Source organism: Chanodichthys erythropterus, chromosome 17, assembly GCF_024489055.1.
Source record: "Chanodichthys erythropterus isolate Z2021 chromosome 17, ASM2448905v1, whole genome shotgun sequence".
Taxonomy (NCBI): Eukaryota; Metazoa; Chordata; class Actinopteri; order Cypriniformes; family Xenocyprididae; genus Chanodichthys; species Chanodichthys erythropterus.
The window spans coordinates 34,209,940-34,228,231 of NC_090237.1; the positions used below are offsets into that span (position 1 = coordinate 34,209,940).

Here is an 18,292-nt window from a genome sequence, read left to right on the forward strand (position 1 = left end):
TGTGTCTTGTACATTTTCTCATGTGTAATAAACTCATTTGCCTGAAAACTAGCTCAGCCAGGTGGTTTTTACAAGAGCCTCACTGATTTTGAGAGTCTGTTCTTAAGCATGTAGAAACTTCTAACCCATGTGTTCGTATAGGACAAACCCAATTAAATTAGTAATTAAATTTGTTCCCGTGGATGTTTGAAAAAAATAACCCTAATCAAATGTGATTCACTATCGTATTACCTAAATTACTGTCATGTGATTACATAATCTTTTAATGCCAGTTTAATAAATTCTGATGTTTGTATTGAAATGTTTGATACTACAGCCTCAAATATGCTTTCAAAAATTTCAAAATAACCCATCTGAGAAGGCAATCGTTGGCAGACCATCTTTCTTCAATTCCTTAATTGTAGACATTCCTTACCTGTGTCCATGTGTGTGGAACCGTATCCTCTTTCTCCATGCCAAGGGGATTTTAATGAGCTGCCATGTAAAATAGAGCCATTCTTGTCCTTCTGGCCACCAAACAGAGCGTTCTTTCATTCATGAAACAATCAGTATCCCTTACTCTGTCCCTCTTTTTTCCCTCCATTTTCTACACAGCAAACACCTGAGATTGATTTTCATCCCTTCACCATGTGCCTCTAATGTTTGTTCCCTGCAAACCCTTGGACAGTGAACACTTTTTAGCTCTTTTAACTATATAGTGCTGCAGTGGCTTCAGGAAAGATTCCACCTCTTTCTCTGGACATTGGAAACCAGGTCAGCATTCTACAGCATGCTTTTTTCCTTGTTTCTATAGAAATTCTACTATTTAGAAAATTTATTTGGAAGAATGGAAGATTGTGGAGCTTCAAGTAGTGGCCATCTTAATCTTTCTGCTTTCACTGTTTATGTCTTTTTGTGAGATAAAAAGAATAAGAGAAGTAGCCTATTGGTGAGACGGTGGCATGAAATATGCTTTGCTAGATATGACTAATTCTGTAAAACTCATTAAAATTGTCTTCATTTAATGGTTGCATAATTATCTCTAAGTAGAGATAAAATGTGTGAGATCTTTTGCATTACGGAAAATCCGCCTCCTAAGCTAAAGCTTCAGCTGCAATTAGTAAAGACAAAAGACAATGAATCAATACTAAGCGTATTTTGGGTGTGTGTTTTAGAGGGTAAATTGATATTTTAATATCCTATAATACAATTCATGCTCTTTTAAACTTTTAAACATATTGCCCAGAGTTAATTACGTTACTTCATCTTTCATTAGCCTTCACAAGCCTTGGATACCCATGTTCTGTATTATATATTTGTGTCTGCCTTGTTTCTTTAGTCTTCACTTATGGATTACTTCTATTGTTGAACCATGAATCATGTTATTTTCCACAAAAACTATGAATAATGAATATATGATTCATAAAATGTCCTATTCAGCAAAATGAAATCCACCCTATCACTCACTCATGTTAAGACTCGCCTTTAGGATTTGCTTGAGCAATGACACCACAGGCCAGGGGGCAAATCAGTGACGATGTACCTGAGAGTGACTCTGTGCCGCCCCTCCTTGTTTCACATCGCATAAAAGGGCCCGCTTTATTCCCAGGTTCACCAGCTCCTCAGACTGAAGCATATTTTTCTTTCACTCCCTTTTACTTCAACACACAAGCAAAGAAGCTTTCTAGCATGGTATCAGCAGGCTTGCAGATGGTGGGCATAGCCCTGGCTGTCATTGGCTGGATTGGGGTAATTGTGGTTTGCATTCTCCCTATGTGGCTTGTCACAGCTTTCATTGGACAGAATATAGTCACAGCGCAAATTACCTGGGAAGGAATTTGGATGAGCTGTGTGGTGCAGAGCACTGGACAGATGCAGTGTAAAGTCTACGACTCCATGCTTGCCCTCAGCTCAGATCTACAGGCTGCTCGTGCCTTGTGTATTATCTCCATCCTGGTGGGTGTCGTTGGAATCCTGTTAGCAGCTGCTGGAGGGAAATGCACCAACTGCATTGAAGATGAGAGAGCCAAGGCCAAAGTTGGCATTATTTCAGGAGCTATCTTCATCGTCTCTGGAATTCTGTGTTTGATTCCAGTCTGCTGGACCGCCAACACAATTATAAGGGACTTCTACAACCCTTTAACCGTCAGTGCACAAAAGAAAGAGTTGGGAGCTTCATTGTTTATTGGGTGGGCTGCTTCGGCACTGCTGATTATTGGTGGCTCACTGCTTTGTGCAAATTGCCCTCCCCAAGATCATTACACCACAAAGTACACTGCTCGGCCCGGAGGAACCAAAGGGTATGTGTGAAGAGGACTGCAAATAGTGATATTCAAACTGCATAATTTGTGAACATTGTACCTTGGTCAGCTTTTGACCTGTGGTGTTACAATTGACCATGCATGTGAAAGTTCTATCACTGACCACATAGTTGAATTAGCATTCAGCTGCCAAGATATGACAGAAATGGTGAAATACTAAGAATGTATCAGGTCACAGTGCTGAACAGAACAATACTGCCAAAGAAAATGGAATGGGAACTGTAAAAATCTGGCTTCACACACTGAGGAAGTGCTTAAACTGTCAAGGATTTATATAAAATGTAAATGTAATCATATTGTTTGTTTTTTTGTTGTTGTTGTTGTTTGTTTGTTTTTTTGTGACAGATTTCTGTTATATGCTACAAAACATTTCAACTATGCACATTGTAACAAATAAATTCTTTACAAACACTGAAATGAGTTTCTTGTGCCTCATTACACAGTTAAAAGTGGATTTTTGCATATATATCAATTATTTATAAATGATGAAAATCAGCAAACTCATTTAAATTTGTACTCTTTGTTTAGAAAGACTCTGTTCCCAATTATTATCTGATATGTAATTGAGTAATATTACTTTAAGATAATTGGGAGGTGTCAAAACTTCTGGGAAGTAAAAGATTCGGTAACACTTTAGAATACTGATCCTTCATTAATGAATAACTACACAGGAACAAATGAGTAATGTATTATTAACACTCTAGTAACTACTATTAGCTAACAAGAAACTCTGATTAATGAATTAGTAAGTAATAGTGCTCAGTTGAAGGTAGTAGTTCACTATTAGTTAATCAGTAACTACTTTTTTTTTTTTCATACCTCCCAGAGAACTACTAAGAACTACTATATACAGGTTCATAATTAATGTAAATAATGCATAATGTATAATTAATTCTAAAGTAAAGGTCATGGTAACCCACTAGTAATTACTGAAGTATTCCCAAATCCTTCAGAAGGAATTGCTAATTATTTGGATCAGTATTCTAATGTGAGAAACATGATAACTCTCTTGTTAGTTAATAGTAGTTACTAGAGTGTTAATAATGCATTATTCATTTGTTCCTGTGTAGTTATTCATTAATAAAGGATCAGTATTCTAAAGTGTTACCAAAGATTCATGTAGAACATGAAACATGTAGAAACTATTAAAGAGTTACAGTCAAGAAATTAACAAACTTTAACCCTCGCACACACCATAAAAGCCAGAAATGAGTCATTCGTGTTCAAAAAATAAATGATATTAATAATGTGCTTACTAATGTTGCGCTTTAACTTCAGATAGAACTACAGTATGTCAAATTTTGTCCACCTGCCCAAACCAATTTTTATCTGCACAATCAAATTCAAAACTGCCCAAATTGGCAGAAATCCACCCAATCTGGCAACACTGTCTGTAGCAAATGATCTTGTAACCTATGCCTATAAAGCAAAGATGGCCACATATATAGGTCAGGTCACATACTTGTCACATACATAAAAGTGCAGTTTATAAACCAGTCATTGCCATTGAGATGAAAAGCTAACAGATAGCTCACTTCAGCTATTATAGACCACAATTAATCAAGGCAAGGCAACCCTTACGAAAAATAAGTTTATTCAAGTGTGCTATTAATATACTTCTTTTAAAATAAAAATAAGAAAGTATATTTTCAGTCTACTTTTTATGTACTTCACAGAAATATACTTAATTGTACTTGTATACTTGATTTGTACAGAAAAGTGTATTTAAATTATATTTGGAGTATACTTGTACTCAATCTTTTGATTGAGATATACATAAAAGTATAATTAAGTATTTTAAGTGGTTTGTAGTTGTGTTTAATCATTTGTTCGAGTTGCCTTTAAATGCTTTTTCATATAGCTTTTGTTGTGATGTCATGTTTACAAACTTACATTGTTTGAAAATATTGATTTATAAAGAAAACAGATATGTTCATAATTCTGAGTATCTGAATTTTTGTGTAGGCTAGTCCACTGGTAATGTACTGTTATGAAGCAGAAGACCCAGAGGCGAGAGAGCAAGTTAACAGTGTTTTAATTCTCATTCCAAACAGCATAACATAGGCAGCCTGCCAAGCGCCGTCACAAAGGGCTGCTCGCAGCTGGAAATGACAAAGGTGAAAACAAGTAGCAACAGGTGATGGTCCGCAGAGAACAGTAGCTCGACCTCAGATCTGGAAGCACCTCGGGTTGTAGATGGAGAGAATAACGCCTGGCAGTTGGAAGATACCAGGTCCGAGGACTAGAGAGCTCAGAAGGATGGTTCACAAGGCGGCTACTGTGACTGGGACAAAGACTGAGACAGACATACAAACAAAGGTTACGGGTATCTGACGGAGAACAGAGAGATAGAGGAAGAGGACATGCAAGAGCGAAGGAAGTCCTCGATGAGCAAACCCAGCTCCTCTCCTCGGGACCGTAACCCTCACATTCGACTAGATACTGATGACAACGCCCCTGGCGGCGCACATCCAGCAGTTTCCTGATCCTGTAAACAGGAGAACCCTCGACAAGAACAGAACAATGGGTGGGTCGGGCAGGAGCGAGAATAACCGGCTTAATACAAGATATGTGGAACACAGGGTGGACAAGTCGCATGTTGGGAGGTAGCTTGAGTTTGACGGCAGCAGGACTAAGAATCTTGACTATAGGAAAGGGGCCGATGAAGTGAGGCGCTATTTTTTGAGAGGCGCATTGTAGGGGTAAATGACCACAAATGTATCTGGGCGCTTTGTCACGACGACGATTGGCGGTACGCCGTAAACGCTCTCTATTCTGGCACAGCCAGACGGTCTTCCAGGTACGTTGGCAACGTTGTATAAACACTTGGACTGAGGAAACAGAGGCCTCTGTCTCTTGGGAGGAGAACAGAGGTGATTGGTACCAGAGACAACACTGAAAGGGTGATAACCCTGTGGCTGACGAGGGAAGCGAATTATGGGCGTATTCAACCCACAGCAATTGTTCGCTCCATGATGAGGGATTACGAAAAGTCAAAGTGCGGAGCATATGACCCAGAATTTGATTTGTGTGTTCGGCTTGACCATTAGTTTGAGGATGGAATCCTGACGACAAGCTGGCCGAAGCGCCAATCTGTCGGCAAAACTCCCTCCAAAACTGACACGCAAATTGTGGCCCCGTCAGAAACAATATCTGAAGGGAGACAATGCAAACGGAAAACATGTTCGAAGACAATCTGAGCCGTCTCCTTAGCAGAGGGGAGTTTACAGAGTGGAACAAAGTGGGCGGCTTTAGAAAAGCGGTCAACAATAGTCAGAATGACTGTATTATTGGCAGGCAACGGAAGCCCTGTCACGAAATCCATAGCAATATGAGACCATGGACATGACGGAATAGGAAGCGGCCTAAGTAGTCCCGTGGGGGGAGAACTACTCGACTTTGTCTGAGCACAAATAGCACAAGAGGCCACGAACCGCCGCACATCACGAGTTCTTGTGGGCCACCAAAAATGCTGGCTATCTGACGGAGAACAGAGAGATAATGCCATTAACAGGTATTTAAATATCCAACAAATAGACAAGGAAAATAGCACAGAAAAATAGCAGAGAAAATCAGAGAAGAAGAGCAACAGGTTAGACAGCAATCAGCGCAAATGCCAATAGTAATGATAAGCAGCTGAGACCAACAGGCAATGAAGGCAGAGGGAAAAAATGAGAGAATCAAACCTGGCTCATGACAGTACCCCTCCCCCGAGGAGCACCCTCTGGCGCCCCCTAGGAAGAGGACTGGCAAGAGCGAAGGAGGCCTCTGTCTCTTGGGAGGAGAACAGTGGTGGTTGGTACCTGAGACAACACTGAAAGGGTGATAACCCTGTGGCTGACGAAGGAAATGAATTATGGGCGTATTCAACCCACGGCAATTGTTCGCTCCATGATGAGGGATTACAAAAAGCCAAAGTGCGGAGCATATGACCCAGAATTTGGTTTGTGTGTTCGGCTTGACCATTAGTTTGAGGATGGAACCCTGACGACAAGCTGGCAGGAGTGCCAATCTGTCGGCAAAACTCCCTCCAAAACTGACACGCAAATTGAGACCCCCTGTCAGAAACAATATCTGAAGGGAGACAATGCAAACGGAAAACGTGTTCGAAGACAATCTGAGCTATCTCCTTAGCAGAGGGGAGTTTACGGGAGTTCAGGTCTGAATGGCCGCAGTACGTGCATGGCCTATGCAAAACGCGGCGCTGGCATTCGTCAGGAGCAGTCTGAATCCCCACCACCTGCACGGGTTCGGGAAACTGTGCAGTTTCGAACTGAATCTCAGCAGCAGGAAGAGGAGTGGGTGGTACAGATGGCACATTGGCGCCGTAAGTCAGTTCGCTTGTCCAGTCTGATAGCTAATTCCACCAGCTGATCAAACGCAGCGGGGACTTCACGTGCATAGATCTCATCCTTGAGATCGAAGTTCAATCATTCTAGGAAACGAGCAGTCAGGGCTGGTTCATTCCACTCACAAGTCGGGGAAAGAGGGCGGAATTCGATGGCATAGTCAGGAACGGAACGTTTCCCCTGACGCAGCACAGCGAGCAGATGAGAAGCCTCGCGTCCAAAAGCGGATTGATGGAATACTTTGATCATCTCCTCCTTAAAAGCAATGAAACAGTGACAACAGGCAGCCTCCACCTCCGAGACAGCCGTAGCCCAGTCACGCGCCCTTCCAGTCAACAGAGAAATGACAAAAGCAATCCTGGCACGGTCAGCCGCATACATAGTGGGCTGAAGGGAAATAACAACCTCACATTGGGTCAGAAAAGCTCTGCATTCGGTGGGCTCACCCGAATAATGCGGGGGGTTGTTGACTCTCGGTTTGGAAGCTCCGCAGGAAGTCGGTGGATTAGGCTGATCTCAGTGAAGACACTGTAGGCAACTATTCAAGTCCGTTACCTGGGCAGCGAGACTCTCCACTGCGTGCCTGGCTGCAGAGAGCTCTTGCTCGTGTCTGCCCAACAAAATTCTCTGCCATCTGATGGAGGAACAAATGGATGCCAAATTCGCCAGGTCCATTTGGTCCGATGATTCTGTTATGAAGCAGAAGACCCAGAGGTGATTCTCAATCCACACAGTATAACATAGGCATCCTTCCAAGCGCCATCACAAAGGGCCGCTCGCAGCTGGAAATCACAACGGTGAAAACAAGTAGCAGTCACAGGCGATGGTCCACAGAGAACAGTAGCTCGTCCTCAGATCTGGAAGCGCCTCGGGTTGTAGATGGAGAGAACAACGCCTGGCAGTTGGAAGATACCAGGTCCGAGGACTAGAATGCTCAAAAGGATGGTTCACAAGGCGGCTACTGTGACTGGGACAAAGACTGAGACGCACACACAAACAAAGGTTACGGGCATCTGACGGAGAACAGAGAGATAACGCCATGAACAGGTATTTAAGTATCCGACAAAGAGAGAAGGAAAACAGCACAGAGAAATAGCAGAGAAAATCAGAGAAGAAGAGCAACAGGTGAGACAGCAATCAGCACGAATGCCAATAGTAATGACAAGCAGCTGAGACCAATAGGTAATGAAGGCAGAGGGAAAAAAGGAGAGAATCAAACCCGGCTCATGACAGTGTACATAGGAATTTACTTCAAATCTACTTTACTTTTTCTTCCGCCACTGACTGAATTTTCTAGCTATCCATGTTTTCACTGTTATACTGTAGGGGCCGCTGTTATGCTTCTTCTGAAAGAGTACAGGATCTCCTGATCAAAACACAGGCAAAGAAGAAGCAGAAACAAATGATATAAGATTGCTAATGCAAATGTAAAATAATGTGATCATCACATTAAACAGCATATAAATCAAAACTGCCTAATGTTACTAAATGAAATGTCGACTCAGGACAAGTTAGAAGACTGTGAAGCTTTGGGGGTGTTGATGAACTTGATCTACTCTGTTTTGATCACAGTTCTGAATCCCATCCGGATGAAGTCTTTCACAGAGATGCAATTTTCTCAGCTTTTTGTTTAAAATGTTGCTTTTTTAAATGAAACTTATCCACATTCATTGGCAGAAACTGTGTGTGATACCCCCCCTTTATGAAAGGATTCATGAATCTAGAATAAAATGTTTTTCAAATGGAAAGAGTTAAAGTGCAGTTAAAGGTATATTTCAAGTATAAAAATAAAATGTTGCTTTTTTTAATGAAACACCTACATTCAAGTGTTGATAAGAAATGATTCATGAAGCTAGATTTTTTTTTTTTTTTTTAAATGGAAAGATTTAAAGTGCAGTTAAAGGTATATTTCAAGTATAAAAATATAATACCTAACTAGGAACACTGAAATATATTTAAAATGTAGAAATAATATAGAAATAGGAAACTGTAAGTATGATGTTATGTTATCCTAAAGAAAATGTACAAGTATACTTGCAGTATAAAACTACTAAAATATTAGTTTATTGAGAGTACACTTCAAAGTAAACAAATAAACAAAAGATGTACTACTAGTATTAAAATAGCAAACTACTTGTATACTTATGAGTTCACTTGTAGTACAGATGCAGTACAAATGAGAAACTTAATTGTGAACTAGTTGTGCACTTAAAGTTTACTACTGTTACACTTAAATTACACTTAATTGTATACTTTTTATATACTAAAACTAGGCCAATTTAGTCACAAGCAGTATTGAAATAGTTCACTTACAAGTATACTACTGGTACATTGATATTAGTATACTTACTACATAAAGTACACTCAAAAATATACCTAAACATTACTTAAGTTTACTTCATAAAATTAACTTGAAGTACACTTCTTTTTCGTAAGGGAAGGCAAGGCAATTTAAGTTATATAGCACATTTAGTAGACAATAGCAATTCAAAGTGCTTTACATAAAAAGGAAACAAATACATAATAATAACAATGGAATGCATAAGAAATAAAAATAACAATAAAAACTGGTAGCTGTTCGTTTAAACAGTACCCTTGCAGACAAATCTTCCTGGAACCACCAGGGCTAACTCCATTTTGTTTTCCATCAGAGCAGATCTTACCAGATCTATCCATCAGAGAAGATCTAAATGGATCTTCCTCACATCAGAGGGATAACTGTAAAAATATTTATATTTGTCAGGTAGCTGTGTGTTTAAACAGTACTCTTACAGACAAATCTTCCTCTGTCCAGAGCTCCATTCAGGGATAACAGATGCTTACTTCCTAATTCTCCCAGCTCTTTCAACCAGACAGCAAAATTTAAAATGCATTAAAACAGTCAGAAATAAAAAGAACATGCATACAAGATTGATATAATTTATATATTAAATGTGACTACTGTTGGAGCACATCTGATCTCTTCAGGAAGCGGCTAGCATAACAGCTAAAAGCAGACTCTCCTTGCTTTGAGTGAACCCTCAGTATTTCTAAGTGACTTGATCCTGATGATCTTAGTGATCTGTTTATATTCTATGAGCATATCTGCAATGTATAGAGGTCATAGACTATTGAGAGATTTATAAACAAGTAACAGTACTTTAAAATCAATTCTAAATGCAACTGGAAGCCAGTGCAAGGACCTGGTGTAATATGTTCATATCACATCATCTTTTTGGGAAGGCCAATGACTCTTCACTGGCTTTCCCAAGAGAGTCCATTACAATAATCCACCTGCTAGTGATGAAAGAATGAACAAGTTTCTCTAAGCTTTGACTGGAGACAAAGCAACTAATTCTTGCAATATTGTTGAGATGATAATATGCTGATTTAGTTATTGCTTTTATATGACTACTGAAACTCAGGTCTGACTCCAAAATCACACCAAGATTCCTGACTTGATTTTTAGTTGTCTGACCCCTACAGAGTTAAGGTATGCTTTCACCTTGAGATCTTCATCTTTGTTTCAATGACTTTGTTTAACTGAAGGAAGTTTTGGCATAGCCAATTTTTAATTTCATCAATGCATTGGCACAGGGAGTCAATGGGGCTGTAGTCGTTAGGTGATAGGGCTACGTAAATCTGGGTGTCATCTGCTTAACTATTGATATGCAATTTGGTGCTTCTCATTATTTGGATCAGTGGCAGCATATATAAGTTGAACAGGAACGGTACAAGAATTGAACCTTGAAGGACTCCGAATGTCATGGATGTCCACTGGGTTAAATATGGACAAAATCAGAGATTGGGTTGTTTTTACCCAGCCATTTTTTTCAACCAAATTTGGATTTAGTTTTTCAGCCAGCAATATAGTAATATAAGGCATGTTTTTGCTCACCCCCAAATAGGGGCAAATTTGTGGGGTATTTTAACCTGAAACTTGACCAGACCAGAGACTTATATTACATCTTGTGAAAGAGGGCATAATAGGTGCCCTTTAACCCAAACTGCTGGGTTTGTCCATATTTAACCCATCTTGGGTTGTTTTTAACCCAGCCTTTTTTAGAGTGTAAGAGCGCTGTCTCTGTGCTATGATGATGTAGTCGAAAACCAGATTGAAAGTTGTTGAAGCTTAAGAATTTGTTCAGCTGACTGAAAACAACTTTTTCAATGATCTTGCATATGAAAGGAAAATTTGAGATTGGTCTGTAGTTGTTCAATATGGTGTTATACAGGTTGCTCTTTTTCAGGAGTTTAACCACTGCAGTTTTCAGGGAGTTTGGAAAAGTCCCAGAAAGAAGTGAGGCGTTTACCACTTCTAGGAGATTTACTTCTAAACAGTTAAACACACTTTTGAAAAAAGATGCGAGAAGTGTGTCAAGGCCACAGGTTGATGTTTTAAGATGCTGTACTCTTTCTTCCAAAATTTTACCATCAATTGCTTTGAAATCAGACATAATAGCTACTTTCTGAATTTGTGATCTGATCTGTTTGACCCCAATGCAGCTCAAGGATGTGCTGATTGCCTGTCTGATATTATTGATTTTCATAGACAAGAAGGAAGCAAACTGCATTTACTGTCTGAGAACATTTCACTGGGAATCTGATTTGGCGGGGTTGTTAGTCTCTCTACAGTAGCAAAAAGAATGCGGGTGCGAGTTCTGTCTAAGCTTTGCCTAGTTCCACATTGAAAGCACGAAGGCTATCTTTATAGCTGATATCGTGAATTTCAAGTTTTGTCTTTCGCCACATGCGCTCAGCTTTTCTGCTCTTTTTTTTATTTATATTTTGCACTGCTGTTGAGTTTCTCCAAGGTGCTTTTTGTATGCTTCTCAGCACTTATCTACTTCATCAAAAAAAGGTAAAGAAATCATGCAATAGCCCTATATATTTCCAACCATAATCACCCGAAGAAGTTTATTACAGAAATTTGCTATTAGTATACTTCTTTTAAACTAAAAATAGGAAAGTATACTTTCAGTCTACTTTTTATGTACTTCTCAGAAATATTAAAATTGAACTTAAGTATACTAGACTTCTACTTGTACTCAATCTTTTGATCGACATATACTTAAAATTAAAAATAAGTGTTCTGAGTATACTTGGTTTGTGGATGTGTTTACCTTTTAGCTTATTAAATACTTTTTTCACATAGTTTTACATAATGTCTTATCACATAGTTTCACATACTGACTTATAAACTTACATTGTTTGAAAATATTGTTTAGTGGCTGAACAGCGAACGCTGACTCTGTGTTGGCTGGCTCCTGCGTCAGTATCACACGCATGTATCGTTGTGCTCACATGAACAGCCTCGGTCAATACTGAGCCGGAGTTTTGATGTAAACACGGAAGCTCGCTGTGTTCACTGTGCAAACTGCATAGGAAACTGACAGGAAAGAGGAAAAATTGTTGAATAAAGTTGTTTTCTTTGTTTTGTTTTTTGCGCACAAAGAGTATTCTTGTTGCTTCATAACATTAAGGTTGAACCACTGTAGTCATGTTGACTATTTTAACCATGTCTTTACTACTTCTCTGGACTTTGTGGACCAGATTTACTAAACAGTGCAAATTAGCGTTAGAGCACAATTCCATAAAAGTGCTGTTGGGAGTGGAAATTTCTTTGTGTGATTTACTGACAAGGCACACACAGAGAGAACACAGATGCAACACCTCATTTCCATAAAGACCAATGCAATCTACTGCAAAATTACTGTCTGTTTTAAGACATGCTTTTATGGGGCGTTAAATAATGGGGCAAATACCAGTAAACTGACAAGTGCAAATCTTAGTAAATCACATTGCGTGATTCATTTAAATACTCTCCTACCATAAATTTAGCGTCTGAAGGCAGGAACACAACAAGCCGACGGTCGGCCGTCGGGCCTTTTTTTCTTCGTCGGCCGACTAAGTTTTCTCAGTGTGTTCCGCAGCGTCAGCTGAAGTTGGTCCTCGTCTGCCTTTTTTCGGCCGATTCGACATGTTTAATCGGCGTTGGAGCTCGTCGGGCCATTGGATCATTCTGATTGGCTGTTCAGCTACTGCCGCCTGCTGTTTCGGAAAGGCATTTCATCTCACGCAGGCGCAGAACTTATGTGCCGTCGGCTGTTTAGCGTCGGTTTGGTGTGTCAGGGCAACTTTGGACACAGACGCTGCCGATGTAAGCAAACGCCTTTTCAGTGCTATCACTGCATGTCTTTAGTAAATCCTGACAGTACATTTTTAACACCAAAGGAGGGTTTGTGTTGGCACAAGCTAGTAAATCTGGCCCTGAATGTGGTAATTTCATTGCTTTTTATGGGAAATAAAAAAAAACTCTTGGATTTCATCAAAAATATAATTTGTGTTCCAAAGATGAATGAAGGTCTTACAGGTTTTGAACGACATAAGGGTAAGTATATTAATGACAGAAATTTCATTTTTGGGTGAACTATCCCTTTAACAGAATTTTTTGGCTAGCCTTGTTTTCAATGTTATACAGTAAGGGGCGCTATTACGCATCTTCTGAAATAGTACAGAATCTCCAGATCAAAACACATGTGAAGAAGAAGAAACAATTGGTAGTAGACTGCTAACGCAAATGTAAAAACGCAATCATCAAACATTAAACAGCATATAAGTTCAAAACTGTAAGTATGATGTTATGTTCACTTAAAGGGGCTATATGTAAGATTTTCATTTTTAAAAATAAAGCATAAAAATATGTCAATATGTTTACAGATATTTAGGACACATGCTAATTTCACCTACTTGTTTCTTAGAAAAACAATGATACAGCCAGACATTCTACTTTGAAATGTGCATTCCGTGTTGGAATGTCTGTCTTTAGGTGCGTTCACGCGGCCTCGTCATTCCTGTAGTTATGAGATTCTAGCTTGTAAAAAGCATTCACGTCCCCGTAGAGCTCGTAATTACAGCTCGTAAGCTCAGAATTTTCTGAAAGCTCCCACATGTACCACGTGGCCGCTGTACCACCTGACCACTGTAGATTCATGTAGGCATTGATAGTGGTGCCATAGAAATGCATAATTCCCAGTCCAAGGACCAAAAGGATGTGAACAGCTCCGAATATAACATCACGTGTTGTTATCTCAAGATTCCGGTAAATAGGAGGTGACGTGAACGCAGCATTTGATTTAGTCTGTGCGAAACCATGTGCTGCCAGTTTATCCAATAGTATTTCGACATTACAGGTTGCCAGTTGACAGAAAACACTGCATATTGCAACCATGGAAACCAGCAAACAAACTGGGTCAGAGAATCGCATTTTCTACATGAACTAAAAACCCTTATATTAAAACACAGATAAATCAACTCATCAACTTACAGTGAGTAAGTCTCTTCAGATTTTATTGTTAATTGTGCTCCCTCTTGTTGCGTGTCCTCAAGCTGGCAACCAGTGTCTTTGAGGGAGGGGGCGGGGCAAACAATATTTTGAATTTGGACTGCAGTACTTATTTCGACCACTGGGTGTCATTCCTACATATAGCCCCTTTAAAGAATACTTAAGTAAACTTGCAGTATAAAACTACTAAACAATATAGTTTACTGAGAGTATACTTCTAAGTACACTACAAGTATACTGGTCTAGTAGTATATTTATATTAGTATACTTACAACATAAAGTATACTTAAAATATACTTCAACATTACTTAAGTTATATTACATAAAATTAACTTGAAGTATACTTCTTTTTCGTAAGTGCACCCATCTAAAGGCCATATGTTTTCACAGTTTATTGTCAATGCAAGGTCATTTTGAAGTTTTTTTTTAACTGTCTTTGAAGGACCTTGAAGTGTTGCTCTGCTTTGTCAGCTCCTCTTGTTTTGTGTTTATAGTGTAATCAGCCAAATGTGAAAATCATAGGGGCTCTCCATAGAAATCATCAGCTCAGGACAACCAAACTCCGCCCATTCAAACATTTCCTATAAATGGCAAACATGTCTGGTTTTAACACTTTTGGCTACTTTATCACTGTAAAGGCAGGCCTGTGATTTAAAAATGGTCTCCCAAGGACTCCAGATTATGGGCATGGCCACAGCCATGCTGGGTTGGCTGGGGGTCATTATCGTGTGTGCTTTGCCCCAGTGGAGGGTGTCTGCATTCATTGGGGCCAACATTGTCACAGCACAGATCATCTGGGAGGGCATGTGGATGAACTGTGTGGTACAGAGCACTGGACAAATGCAGTGTAAAGTCTATGACTCCATGCTGGCGCTCAGTTCTGACCTTCAAGCAGGCCGGGCCATGATCATCATCTCTATTTTGACTGGACTCTGTGGAATCGTAATTTCTATGGCTGGTGGGAAGTGCACCAACTGTATTGAGGACCCAAGGTCTAAAGCAAAGGCATGCATCATTGCAGGGATTCTCTTCATTGTTTCTGGACTTCTTTGTCTGATCCCAGTGTCATGGTCAGCAAACACGATCATACAGAGCTTCTATAATCCATTGATGGTGGAGGCCCAGCGGAGGGAGTTGGGTGCAGCTCTGTATATCGGCTGGGGATCTGCAGGGTTGCTCTTACTGGGAGGAGGAATACTTTGTTGGAACTGCCCGCCAAAGCAAGAACGCATCTACAACCCCAAGTTTACTGCTGTGAGGTCCAGTTCTACTCCGAGAGAATTTGTCTAAGATGCAGAACCCATATGACTGGCCTTAAAATATATTGCAACTGCATTGAGCTCACAGAGCTGATTACTGTATGTCAACAATTCATCTGTAGAATTACTTGAGACATTGTTTTTTTACATGGAATAGTGTAACATTTTCCTTCTTCCTCATCACAATTGTAAAGAATTATCAATACACATCTTTGAAAAGAGTATGTTAAGTATGCCACTACATATATCATTTAATACTTTCCTTAGGATGAATCCTGTAAAATATTCTGTAAAAATGTTCTTTTTTATGTTGGTATTCCAGTAGCTCAAACAAAGTGCTAGAAACATCATGGGAATGCTTGAACTGCTAAAATGTATAACCTAAATGCAGTGAAAGTTCCTTTGGATAAAAGTGTTGGCCAAATGCATAAATGTACATATTACAGATTTTATTGTGGGATTATAAATAGGTTTATTTATTTACAATCTCTACAATAATACCTTTTGCATTATTCTGTATTTTTGTCATGTATATTATGTATTTTTGTCATAATGTACAGGCATCAATAGATAACAATGTATCCAAAGTCTTCAGACTGTGATGTAGGGTTTTAATTAAAACAAAAGTTCACGCAAGTTTAAAAACTCTTGGGCAACAGTACACTTACAATATACTTTTACAATGTTTTCTCTAAAAATAAATAAATAAAAAATAATTATGAATGAATCTGATGGCATTTGCCTCTTTAAACACAGATAGATAGTAAAGATAGATAGACAGATAGTATTTGTCATGTTCCACATTCATTGGAATGTCATTGCTCGGTGAAACAGTTGTCACTGCATAATATTAGTGAGATTTTAATTTCAGTGATGGAAATTCATGGCTTGGAATCTTCTGTAATGATTAATGGGTCCAAATTATAAACACTCTGTTAAGATCCTTTAGAAGGCACTATAACCCAAAATAAAGAATAAACATTCCAAAACTAGCTGTCACCTTGTCTATAAAACACTGCTTAAGCTCTATTTTTTTAAAGTAGTTAATTTATGCTACTATCCTAAAGCATGTACTGTAATAATATACAGTTGTTACAGCATTTCTCCTATTTCAAATATCGATTTCATTTAAAATAATGTGTTAAACAGCAGTATTCGTTCATTTGTAATTAACTTCCACTCATCTGAGAGAATCAAGGACAAATCATTGACACACATTTGACACAGTCAAGAGTGACTAAAATTAAAGCAGCTATATGCAACCAAAAACAATACATCTTCACGGAAAGCACTGAGTAGGCTGCATATTTTAAGAAACTTGCTTTGGAATCTTGTTCGGCAGGATTAAACAAACAACTCTGCAAGACTCCTCCCAAATGAGGATCTGTGTCAAACAGGCCACCACTTCCTGCTTGTTTCTCAGACACACATGGATTAAGACCAGACAAACAGCTGATTTTGATTGTGCCAACATCATGGGAAGGATTGCTAAAGAGGTTTCTGGCCAGACCCTGTGCTTCATTGGTTTTGTTGGTATATGTGTCTGTTGTGGCATTCCCATGTGGCGTGTCACTTCGTACATTGGTGCCAACATTGTCACGGGCCAGATTGTCTGGGACGGCTTGTGGATGAACTGTGTAATGCAGAGCACAGGACAGATGCAGTGTAAAGTCCAAGACTCAATAATGCGACTGACTCAGGACTTGCAAGCGGCGCGTGCGTTGACCATCATTGCAATAGTGATCGGCTGCATTGGAATGCTACTGACATTTGTGGGTGGCCAGTGCAGTAGCTGTCTGAAGAAAGAGTCCTCCATGGCCAAAGTGCTGATCCTGGGTGGCATCCTCTGCATTATAGCTGGAGTCGCCTGTCTTATTCCGGTCTGCTGGTCTGCCGCCGTCACCATCTCAGATTTCCAGAATGTTCTCACAATTGAGACACAAAAGAGGGAGATTGGTGCATCCATATACATAGGCTGGGGCGCCTCAGCGTTTCTTCTGTTTGGAGGGATCATTCTGTGTACTTCCTGTCCACCGAGTGAAGATATATATCCAAGTTACCCAGGCATGTACCCCTACCAAGGACCTATGTATGGGCCTCCTGGAGCTTATATGCCTGCCAAAACATATGCACCTAGTGTAGCATATGCTGGAAGTTACATTCCTAACAAACCTTATCCAGCCCCAGCTTACTCGTCTGTTCCGGGACAATATCTTTAGCTAATGGACCATTTTTTTACTTTTACTGACACTTCTAAAACAGTGCTCCTCTGTACTTTAGTGTTTGGTTGAATAAAATGTATATATACAACAACAAATTGATTTAGCGACTTGCTTGCAGTGTCTTATTGTTTGCTAGCCTGTGAATGGAGATGATTTGGTAAAACTTGTTTGTCCACTTTCTCCACTCATTCCAGTTGTTTTACTGGCAGAGATGTTGTAATGCTAATTGGCAAATGAATATACAGTATGTATGTTTCAACACATAAGGTGAAATTTGTGAGTACTGTTGTGTTGTTGACTTTCTGTAAATCAAGCCTTCACTGATGTTTTTTTTTTTTTTTTTTACTTTAATAATCTGTAAAAAAAAAAAAAAAAAAAGCCTCTCCACAGGGGAATGTTTTGACATTGAATATAGCTTTGGATTTTTTATAAAATCTTGTTAATAAATATATTTCTGGATTATTACAAATGATCTTATGTTGTCATTTATACATTTATCAGTAGTTAATTGAAACTTGAGCAATAAACCTTTTTCGCCTCGCTGCCAACCAATTAAAAATGAGAAAATATTATTAAAATGCCCCTTTAATTTAAAGAAAAGCGTTGATGCAATTGTATTGTGAATTCTACTTTGAAAGTACCAGGAATGCTGCCACAAAAGTGTAGTATTAGTATTGTCAGTGTAGCTTTGGATTAGATTTTAACAGTAGTAAGAAAAGAAAGCTAACCAAAATATAATATTATGTGTATTCAAGAAGCCTTTAATTTGTCCTGCCATCAAAACATCTAACTCTATTTTTAGCGTCATATTTTTTTGTTTTGAGTCTCAACAAGGCTT

General features: G+C 39.2%; 3 protein-coding genes across 3 annotated transcripts in view; all 3 read left to right on the forward strand.

Moving 5' to 3' along the window:
- Positions 1–18,292, forward strand: part of LOC137004645 (claudin-4-like) — a 46,986-nt gene that overhangs the window by 10,490 nt on the left and 18,204 nt on the right. The window contains exon 2 of the mRNA XM_067365174.1: positions 595–753. The gene's annotated coding sequence lies outside the window, so the exon portion shown is untranslated. The remainder of the gene's footprint in view (positions 1–594; positions 754–18,292) is intronic.
- Positions 1,607–2,711, forward strand: cldna (claudin a). Its single transcript, XM_067365176.1, has one exon. It carries the CDS (start codon positions 1,669–1,671, stop codon positions 2,287–2,289), a length of 621 nt encoding a protein of 206 aa, XP_067221277.1. The 5' UTR covers positions 1,607–1,668; the 3' UTR covers positions 2,290–2,711.
- On the forward strand, positions 14,596–17,761 carry cldnf (claudin f). The gene is made up of 2 exons (XM_067365178.1): positions 14,596–15,111; positions 16,685–17,761. The coding sequence occupies exons 1-2, from the start codon at positions 14,631–14,633 to the stop codon at positions 17,449–17,451; spliced, it is 1,248 nt and encodes a 415-aa protein (XP_067221279.1). The 5' UTR covers positions 14,596–14,630; the 3' UTR covers positions 17,452–17,761.